The sequence below is a fragment of the Aegilops tauschii genome, chromosome 1 (assembly GCF_002575655.3).
Source record: "Aegilops tauschii subsp. strangulata cultivar AL8/78 chromosome 1, Aet v6.0, whole genome shotgun sequence".
In the NCBI taxonomy this organism is placed as follows: Eukaryota; Viridiplantae; Streptophyta; class Magnoliopsida; order Poales; family Poaceae; genus Aegilops; species Aegilops tauschii.
In genome coordinates, this window is record NC_053035.3 from 112,975,484 (window position 1) to 112,985,955 (window position 10,472).

The window sequence follows — 10,472 nt, forward strand, 5'->3', positions numbered from 1 at the left end:
CGGTTGGATTTTGTGTGGAGGCTATATATACCCCCACCCCCTTCTCCATTTGTGAGAGAGCCATCAGAACGTGCCTACACTTCCAGCATACATTTTCTGAGAGAGAAGCACCTACTCATGTGTTGAGATCAAGATATTCCAATCCTACCACAAGATTCATGATTTCTAGCTTTCCCCAAGTTGTTTTCTAGTCAAATCATCTTTCCACCATATCCAAATATGTGTGAGAGAGAGTTGAGTGTTGGGGAAACTATCATTTGAACCACAAGAGCAAGGAGTTCATCATCAACACACCATCTATTACCTTTTGGAGAGTGGTGTCTCCTAGATTGGTTAGGTGTCGTCTGGGAGCCTCTGACAAGTTGTGGAGTTGAACCAAGAAGTTTGTAAGGGCAAAGAGATCGCCTAATTTGTGAAGATCTACCTGAGTGAGGCAAGTCCTTCGTGGGCGATGGCCATGGTAGGATAGACAAGGTTGCTTCTTCGTGGACTCGCGCAACCGTTACCCTTCGTGGGTTGAAGTTTCCATCAACGTGGATGTACGATAGCACCACCTATCGGAACCACACAAAAAATCTCCGTGTCCCCATCGCATTTGCACTCTCCAAACCCTTCCCTTTACCTTCATATGCATTGTTTTACTTTCCGTTGCTACACTCTTAGAATTGCATGTTGATTGCTTGACTTGTGTTAGTTGCTAAAATCTGCCCAACTAAAATTGAGAAAATGTTAGATTTTTATTTGGTCAAGTAGTCTAATCACCCCCTCTAGACCTACTTTCAATCCTATACATATCCACACCTAAAAAACACACTACAAGACAAAACACATAGATGTCACAATGTCTTTGTTCCCGACAAAGAATGTTAAAAATTGGATGTCAGATTTTTAACCATGTCAAATCAAATGTTTTTATATGGCATATGACGTCAAATTTAGATTCCTATTTATTCTTGAGGACCAGGCTTTCCTGATACTTACGCATTTATCGCTGAGGACTAGGCTCGGTGCGTAATTGAGATTAAAAATCCTAGTACTCATACTTAAAAGGTAGTATGCATCCCTAGTTGGTGCAGAGGCCGAAGAAGTGAAATTCTCCCCCAATTTTATAAGAACAACCAAGGCTGCCCCCCGCGTCGCCCCCCGCTAGGGCGACGCCCAAAAACCTAGCCGTCGTTGGCGCACACTCCCTTCTCCCCCCCTCCGCCACCGCCGGGGGACGCCAGCGGCCTAAGCCCGGGGGCCGACGGCGGTGGCGGAGGACATCGCCTCTCTCCCGCGTCTCTAGGGTTGTGCGGGCCCCCGAATCGTATGGAGGCGCACCCTATCCGATCGACACGATGGTGATGGCTGCAACGCGGCGGCGTCGGAGGCGGCGCGGGCTGCGGGTGTGGCAGCCAGCCATGTTTGGGCGGCGGCGGCACACCATCTGCCTTTGGATTGGCGGCGGCATGGAGGGTCTGGTGGTCGCGTCGGCGGCACCTCCGGTCATCTCTTTCGCTAGAGGTGGCCGGCCTACGGCTGGGTGTCGGATCTTGAGATTCGTCATCTAGTTCCGGCTACGAGTCAGGGAGACATAATTGCCGATGAAAACCGAGTCGTTGGCGGGTGACGGCGGCGTTTTGCGCCGTTACCTTGATGAGGCATCGTTGTGTAAATGTTGTCAACCCACTCGTGCTGCTTCGGGGGAAACCCTAGGATCTGGTCTTTTAGATCGGACGATGGCGGTACTACGATGCCGTTTCTCTCTTGTGAGTATCGTTTGTGGAGCAGCGCTGGAAGACAGAGGCAAGAGGTGGAGCGGCTTCGTCTTGTACGGAGCTTCGGTGGAGCTGTCAAGTCATGCCTGACCGACAGGTGCTATGCTGAGTCATGCCTAATTGGCAGGTGCTATGCACGACGGATCTTCCAGAGTCTTCACGTCTGGACGGACGAGCGCAGGGCGGTGGCGCCGTTGGGCGCCATGGTGGCGTCGACGGATGTTCGGACTGGCAACAATGATGTGGATCTCTCTTCTGAATATGGGTCAATGGTCCGATGATGACGGCGGTTCCTAAAAACGTGTGCATGTGGTGTGCGCTTTAGGTAGGCTGCACCGGCTGTTGGTCCCGATACGTTATGTGGATGAATCGATGAAGATACCGGTTTTAGATATGGAGAGTGAGAGCATTCCATATTATCGAGTTTGTAGGTGTGATTGGTGGCTTCGGGTGAATTGATACATGTTTTTTCAGACCTTTATAAAATAATTAATAAAGATGGCTACATGCATTAATTGTGTAGAAGCAGTAGGTTTAACCTCCTTTCTAAAAAAATACGACGTCAGATTTTTAGAAATCTGTTAAAAAATCTTAACCTGTTTGGCATATCCACACATAATAAGCCCCAAAGACTTGAAATTTATAAAAGTAAAAACTAAGCAAATTTCGAGCGGAAACTGTGTTTGGCTCCATATCCACGCCCAAAGAGGTCGAGACTTGACGGGCCCGATAAGGCGCAGCGAAAACCCTCGCCTAGCCTTTCCCTGCACGCGGCGTGGGAGCGTATTTATTCGCGAACGAGGTCGAGATGCGGGCACTCGCGGCCGCAGCAGCAACTGCAGTAGTGGCGGCGCCTACCCCCGCGCGACTCCTCCTCGTCTCCGCCCGCCGCGCTGCTCCGCGATTCGGTGAGTCCTCGCTTCTCCCGCGACTTCTTCTCCTCCTCCCCCAACCCCATCCGGTTCCACCCCGCTCCGGCCGTTCATAGCGCCGCGCGGTCCCCGCGTCGCCCGGAGTTGCGAGGTCTGATTTGGCAGCAGAAATCCGAGGGGTCATGGGTTTGAGTTTGGTGCGGTTTTTGGTTTAGGGTCCGCGCCTGCGAGCTCCGAAGGTTTACAGGGAATGGCGGATTGTCTAGTGGACCTTTTGCGGGGTTTAGAGTGTACGGTGCTTGAGATGCTTGATTTGAATTTAGTTTCCCATGGTTCCGGTTTATAGCACTCTAAAGTAAATTTGTTGTGCACGAATCTGCTGGTCGGCGTATTGGGGTCATGCGAACTTACCCCACAGCTTTTGGAATTGGGGATGAAAAAGGCTGTGGTTCATTCTGCACTTCGCTCAAGTTAACTTATAACATGCTAGGTCTAAATTGTAGCTTGGGGATTCGTGGCTGACGATATAACAAGTTTCACTTCATAGTTCCTTCTTTTTGGGGCCTAATTTCGGCCTTGTTGCTTATCTTTGTGCTGCCTGTCTAGCCTAGGTCATTGTAGAGCATCTCCCTTCGCAAGGTTACCGAGGAGCGCCTGCTACGCTTCCACCACCATGGGAGACGAGACCTCCACTTCTGCCTCAGGCTCGGCCCAGGAACCTGCAGCACCGGTGAGTATTGGATTGCTGGTTCTGGAGATGATTGTGTTGTGTGTTTGTTAGCCCGTATCTACTTAATTGAGATGGTGATGACCCAAACTGCCAGGCTGTGCAGGGAGCTGGGAGTGTCAAGCAGCAGATCTCCAATTTGGTGGCCCTGTCACTCCGTGCGACAGTGCCTGAAGTGGATGTAGAACCGATAGTTGAAGTTTGCACGGGAAAGTTTGGTGACTACCAGTGGTATGTCCCCTATGTGTCTGTTTTATTTGATGATCTGGACATGTGCGACTCCTGTTCATGTTAGCATCCCATCAATGTGCTCATCAAGAAACTTTATCTAAACCGTATGCAGCAACAATGCAATGGGATTGTGGTCAAAAGGAAAGGGATCCGGGACAAGCTTCAAAAACCCCAATGCAATCGGACAGGTTAGAACGACCCTAACTCTCTGGATGCTGGTGGTTTACTTCAAGATCTCATGGAGTAGGAGGGTTCTTTCGTAGGTGCCACTACCATTATTTCCTTGTTTATTCATTTCAACCTTTTCATACGTGCTGATTTTTTCACAGGCGATTGCTAAGAACCTGCCTGCCTGTGACGTAATTGAATCAGCCTCTGTTGCTGGTCCTGGTTTTGTGAATATTGTCTTATCCAAGAGCTGGGTTGCTAAGGTCTGCCTGAGATTGTTTTACCTGCAAGCTTTGCATGCATTCATTGATACTACAATTCCTTTATGCTAAGCACCAATGAACTACATTGTTGCAGAGAATACAAGATATGCTTGTGAATGGTATCAAAACTTGGGCACCAATTCTGCCAGTTAAGAGGGTAGTACTTGATTTCTCATCTCCTAATATTGCAAAGGAAATGCATGTTGGGCATCTAAGGTCAACAATCATCGGAGACACCTTAGCACGCATGTTTGAATTCTCAAATGTTGAAGTTCTCCGACGCAATCATGTGGGGGACTGGGGTACACAGGTAATAGATTTGGTGCTATGACCTTTAGGTACTTTGTTAGTACTTGCTTTTTTTCTGGTGAAAAATACGGGTACAAACATATGACCCCTTAATCTGTTGAACCCTTTTGGTTCATATATAATGTTGTTATACACATAAATTCATCCTTATTTTTTCCTGGGTGAGGTTATGATTTTTGGGCCTGCATCCATTTCCAGTTTCATGTACCTTTGACACATTGATGCATTAAAATGTTCATTTGGTGCGGTTCTTCTGTGCCACCAAATATTTGACAGGTTCTGTTGGTGGTGTTTTCCATGAGATCTACTTACTACCTATTACACTATGATGTACTCTATTCATTGCTGCAATGTGCACCACTTTCTGTACTTTGGTAGTTTGATAAACTAGAGCTTGTTTCCACTTCACAATCTAATTTGATTTAATTTATCTATCCAAATGTTACCGTGTTTTCCTTAGCTCTTCGATTGCTCTTTGATTACATTTGATAACCTTGTAATTATTAGATGTACCATTAATATCTAAGCTTCGTTATCTACTACCTCCGTCCAGAATTAGTTGACGCTCAAGCGGATGTATCTAGCACTGAAATACGTCTAGATACATCTGTTTTAGCGTCAACTAATTCTGGACGGAGGGAGTATTTTGTAATATACTAACAGTTGAAATTATACTTGATCGAACCATTTTGTGTCGTGCTGGAGAAATTGGAGTCTTGGTATATTGCATTGGCAGAGATATCTACCTCTGCTTGTTCTGTAGGCACTAGTAACTGAAAAATTTGCTTGCTTATATGGAAGCCTTCTAAGTTAAATGAATTTCTGCTTCGTGTACTAAACTATGTTGGTCTTTGTTCATGCAGTTTGGAATGCTCATAGAATTTCTATTTGAAAAGTTTCCGAATTGGGAGGAACTTGGCAGCCAGGCTATTGGTGACCTTCAGGTAAGGTGTTGTTCCATGCATTGTGCTTATTTTGCCAGTCAAAAGAAGTGCTTATTTTACATTGTGTTAGAATTTCTGATTCATTAAACAAATAGTCATATATTAATTTGGTTATTGCTGCAGGTTTTCTATAAAGCATCCAAACAAAGATTTGATGAAGATGCAGAATTTAAAGATAGGGCCCAACAAGCTGTTGTTCGGTTACAGGTAAGTTCACCTTCTTGCATGTGGAGTCTGGGAAGAGTGTTTTTTTTTCTTCTAACCTCAGCAATAACACATTGTAGGGAGGGGAGGAGAAGTATCGTGCTGCTTGGAAAAAGATATGTGAAATCAGCAGGAACGAATTTGACCAGGTTTACAAGCTCTTAGATGTACAACTTGAAGAAAAGGTAATGTTGCTTTTTTTACTGATCTATAAAGTTTGCTCAATAAAGTATCGATGGAATGTAGCTGCAACCTGATTGTTTTAATGTTGAAATCAACGCATCTGTTTCTTGAATGTTTGCCCTCATAATATCCTTACTTGTTGTATGCAAATTGCAACATGAACTATTGTACTTTCTTGAACTGAAACTTGTGCAATGTTTGTTGATTAGCAGTTTTGCTCAAAGGTGTTTATTTTCTTTCTCCCACTTGAATCATAATGAAGAACATGCTGGTAGTCAAATATTGAATCTTAGTTTACTCACCCTGGCATATTTTCTCATTGTGATAGAATCCTCGCAGGTCCAAAATTTACAATTCCTGCCAATTATTACAATCTGGCTTCATTTATTTGTTGTTATGGATCCTTTTAATTTAGAAATTTAAATAAACCCCTGTCTTTTTTGGCCATTTCTTCCGCTTATCATATTGCCAGCCAATATTTCTTGAGATATTTTCAAGACTTAAGAAATCCCTTTTTGTTGTGTATTTGTTGATGCCATTTGCAACACTTTATACTTTACTTTATCATCCAAAATCATTCTGATCAAAGCATCTGTGTCCCTTTGTGTTCAATCGCTTGAATGTTTATATACATGCCGTCTGTCTCTTCCCTGGAAGCAACCAAAAGGTTGATTTATGTTGAATTGGAGAGAAACGAAGTTAATCTGCTCACTTTTCAGGGGGAGAGCTTTTATAATCCCTATATTCCGCAAGTCTTGGAGAAATTGAGTAGCCAAGGTTTGATCGAGGAAAGTGAGGGTGCTCGTGTAATATTCATTCAAGGTCATCAAATTCCTTTGATAGTGGTTAAAAGAGATGGTGGCTTCAACTATGCCTCGACAGACTTGGCTGCTCTTTGGTTAGTAGCTAAATAATACATGTTTTTTCCTTCATATCTTTCTGAGTGCCTATTTAGCTCTTTTCTGTAGAAGCAAAGTGGATATATTTTCATAGTTGATGCAGTCTAGTTTGTGCAGTGATGGATTCTATGAACTTACACCTTTTCTTGGTCCTTGCTTTTATGAAGGTACCGGCTTAATGTTGAGAAGGCGGAATGGATAATATATGTAACAGATGTTGGTCAGCAGCAGCATTTTGATATGTTTTTCAAGGCATGTACAAAGTGCCATTTATTTTTACCAGAGATGCTAGTAATTCTTCAGATCAAGAGAACCATTTTTATCTTCATTCCATAATCTGCATGGGATTTCGTTTTACATATTGTTTTTGTCTCAGGCTGCCAGGATGGCTGGTTGGCTTCCAGATCCAAAGGAAAAGAAGTTCCCAAAAACGAGTCATGTTGGGTTTGGCCTTGTTCTTGGAGCAGATGGCAAGCGCTTCCGAACTCGTAGTACTGAGGTTGTTCGGTTGGGCGACCTACTTGATGAGGCTAAATCTCGAAGTAAATCAGAACTTCTCCAGCGTCTTACTGAAAATGGTAAGCAGTACGCTTATACAACTTCGTTTTGTTTTCTTAATAGTCTTATATGATCATGGTTTTGTTCAGGTAAAATTGTTGACTGGACTGATGAGGAACTAGAGCAAACTTCAAAGGCAGTAGGATATGGAGCTGTCAAGTATGTACCGGTTTTTCTTCTTTTATGAGGACAAACTTGTTGGACTGAAGTTAAATAATTAAACGTTTTTAATCCTAAATCGATTTGTATACTCATGTTTTCTATCTTCAATGCAGGTATGCGGATCTGAAGAACAACCGACTGACTAATTACACGTTCAGCTTTGATCAGATGCTAAGTGACAAGGTATTTTCAAACTCCACCGTTTTGTGGACGGATCAATGGCTTTACTCTATGGCTCTATGCTCTGCACCAAGTCTTGTACTGTATTTATTTTGTGTGTTTCTGTTGCTGGCATTACTGTATCGTCTTTCTTTTGCATGAACTGAACTTTTATTCTGACCTCATCATCTTTTTGCTCACTCTCCCTAATTTTTATTTACATCCTTATTCCCTTTGTGAACAGGGAAATACCGCTGTCTATCTTCAGTATGCTCATGCTCGTATCTGCTCCATTATTCGAAAATCCAACATGGATGTAGAAGAGCTAAAAGTGGTAAACACTTGTTAGCTTTTCGTGTTTATGCTGTCAATTATATAAATCACCATGAAATTCTTTCGGCCATTGGAAATGGATTAAATTGTTGACTTTTTGTTCTCAGAGTGGGAACATTTCTCTTGCCCATCCAGATGAGCGTGTCTTGGGACTGTATCTTATCCGTTATGCAGAGGTATGCTTGTCGCGGCAACTAAATCTATTCATTTGATCCAGCGCCACAACTGTAGTCTGGTAATATTGTTGAACTGTGAGCAGGCACAGTGATTAGTAAACATTTGATTGTGCTATTTTTTTTGAGGAATTTTGATCTAGTTGTTTTGGGCTCAAATAAAGTGTGTTGCACACAATGTGATCAATACATTTTACTTCAACCCCTTTTGCCCTAGGCCATGAGAAGGTAGTTTGCTGTATCATATGACTGAAGTGCCAATTATGTGTAGACGCATGGGCAACTGTTTGGATGACTTGGCTGTGAGTGAACAAAAAGTTGTACATCTTCTTTTCTCCCCTTATTTTTTGTCCTTTCTCCCATTCCTGATGGACCCCTCCCAGGCTAGGTCTCTGCCATAGTTTTAAAAACGGGACTGGGTAGTGAACTGGTCAAAGCCGGTTTGCCCGTCTAACCACTGGCTTAACCAGTTCGATGTGGTTATATTCTGTAGATTCTTAAGTACTCCTTCCGTATCAAACAGTGTCAAAAAACGTCTTATATTTTGATACAGAGGGAGTATGTTTGAAGGAAGTCTGACTTGATATGCGTTAGGAAACTGGTTTTTATAGATAATACTCCCTCCGTCCCATAATATAAGAGCGTTTTTGACACTAGTGTAGTGTCAAAAACTCTCTTGTATTATGGGACAGAGGGAGTACTTGCCAAATTCGACATGAAATCAGAACAACTCGGTTTATGGCCCATTGTGCTCTTGTGGGGTGGTTTTAGTAGGAGGTCATGAGTTAGAATCAAGGAGAAATACTAGGCTCCTCGCACTGGCATGGTGTCTGCCATGTAAAGCTGTAAATCCCCTTGAGCTCCACGTTTGCCTACCTCCCCATTCCTGTCCGTGCTAAAAAATTACTCCCTCCGTTCCTAAATATAAGTCCTTCAAAGATTTCAATACGGACTACATATGGAGCAAAATGAGTAAATCTACGCTCTAAAATGTGTCTATATACATCCGTATGTAGTCTGTGTTGAAATCTCTAAAAGGACTTATATTTAGAAATGGAGGGAGTAGATTGGTGGTTAAGTGGCGACTGAGCCACGTGCGCTGGTGAAGGCATCTATGATAAGGATGGTACTGTCTGCACGATGCGCCTCCACATCAAGTGCGTAGAGTGCCGCACCAAGTATGTTGCTCGCTGGTGTGCGGCTTGTCCTGACCAGTCACCTAGTAAAGCATTGTGGCACTTCTATTTTCAAGTTATTCCTGTATGTTACTATGCATCAACAACTAATACCATTAATGAGTATGGCTTAATTAAGTGTGATCTTGTCCTCTTGTATTGATTTGTTACGTGCTTCTATCTGTCAGATTGTTGAAGAGGCATGCACCAATCTCCTTCCCAGTGTTCTGTGTGAATACCTATACAACTTATCCGAAATGTTCACAAGGTTCTACACAAACTGCCAGGTATACTTCTATCTATTTCCATGGTTTAATTTATTCCAAGTGAAAAAATGGCAGCAGCTTCCACCTAGGTGCTAAAAGCGCCAGCCTCCCATTTTTTAGCACATGAGATGTAACCGTTATCTTTGTCAACACACAGGTTGTTGGGTCACCGGAGGAGCCAAGCCGGCTGCTGCTTTGCGAAGCGACGGCGGTCGTCATGAGACAATGCTTCCAGCTGCTTGGGATCACACCGGTTTACAAGCTGTGATTGGCCAGTGTCTGATCTTTTACATCATACATTTGTTTCCACACAAGCCCTTCTCCATGGTTACAGTTTTCGTCCTTGTAACCTATTACCTCAGCTCCGAAATATAGGTCGCTGGGGGAGTTCAGTTTATACTCCCCCAACGACATATATTTAGGTACGGGTTGGCACCACTAACATACTGTGAGTCTGATTGCCCCATTTGAGAATTGAAGCATCTGGTATTCTGGTTGAAACTACTATGTAGCAAAGGATAGTGGAAACATGTTTGTTTTTTGCCCTGTCCTTTTTGTGACTGCGCCCAACCAGGCTTTGATTGAGTTGAGCGCAACACGGGTTGTGTTGCAGCCCCCCATTAGCTCGGACGGGGCCAGTAGCGTGTCGATGCAGTGAGAAACAGAGGTTTCACAAGCATGGGTGTTGCTAAGCCCCCCTCCATGTCATCGTCTTTCATGACTTGCCGGGCTTTCCTGCAGAGACGCCTGACAGCTGACTACAGCGGCGCAGCACAGCTACTACCCCTGGCATGGCCTACGTGGGCAGTGGGTCAGCTGTCGCGTGGCGATGCTGCTACAAGAGACTGCCTCCATTCCATAATGTAGTGCACACACTTTTTGAGATTTAAGTTTGATCATAAGTAGATCAATATAATACATAAATCAAGTTACCGAAAAATTATACCATTGGAAACTTTTTTTTTTTGAAACAGAGGCAAAAGACTTGCCTCATTCATTAATAAAGGAGGAGAGTTTTAGAGTACAAATTAGTGGCTCCACAACATAGCCCGTCCGTCAATAAAAGGAAAATAACAACTACTCTCT

The 10,472-nt window shown here is 43.7% G+C and overlaps 1 protein-coding gene across 4 annotated transcripts; it reads left to right on the forward strand.

The window, feature by feature from the left end:
- The first annotated feature begins 2,455 nt into the window (after positions 1-2,455).
- On the forward strand, positions 2,456-9,932 carry LOC109750746 (arginine--tRNA ligase, cytoplasmic). 4 transcript variants are annotated; one of them, XM_020309694.1, is made up of 18 exons: positions 2,456-2,668; positions 3,244-3,362; positions 3,457-3,590; positions 3,703-3,778; positions 3,920-4,021; positions 4,116-4,331; positions 5,194-5,274; positions 5,398-5,481; positions 5,559-5,663; positions 6,381-6,559; positions 6,728-6,812; positions 6,937-7,138; positions 7,208-7,277; positions 7,394-7,463; positions 7,684-7,773; positions 7,880-7,948; positions 9,309-9,407; positions 9,544-9,932. In XM_020309694.1, the coding sequence occupies exons 1-18, from the start codon at positions 2,569-2,571 to the stop codon at positions 9,652-9,654; spliced, it is 1,992 nt and encodes a 663-aa protein (XP_020165283.1). In that variant the 5' UTR covers positions 2,456-2,568; the 3' UTR covers positions 9,655-9,932. The 4 variants fall into 4 exon arrangements, with proteins under 4 accessions (XP_020165283.1, XP_020165284.1, XP_020165286.1 ...); XM_020309695.3 differs by having other exon boundaries at positions 3,466-3,590; XM_020309697.3 differs by having other exon boundaries at positions 2,489-2,668; positions 3,239-3,362; positions 3,466-3,590.
- The last annotated feature ends 540 nt before the right edge of the window (positions 9,933-10,472 follow it).

Bases quoted from the DNA above. Each gene is read 5' to 3' on its own strand.
- LOC109750746 (XM_020309694.1), top strand. From the start codon at position 2,569: ATGCGGGCACTCGCGGCCGCAGCAGCAACTGCAGTAGTGGCGGCGCCT. The intron at 7,139-7,207 runs GTAAGCAGTACG...GGTTTTGTTCAG, and splicing joins CCAGCGTCTTACTGAAAATG to GTAAAATTGTTGACTGGACT. The intron at 7,774-7,879 runs GTAAACACTTGT...TTTTGTTCTCAG, and splicing joins ATGTAGAAGAGCTAAAAGTG to AGTGGGAACATTTCTCTTGC.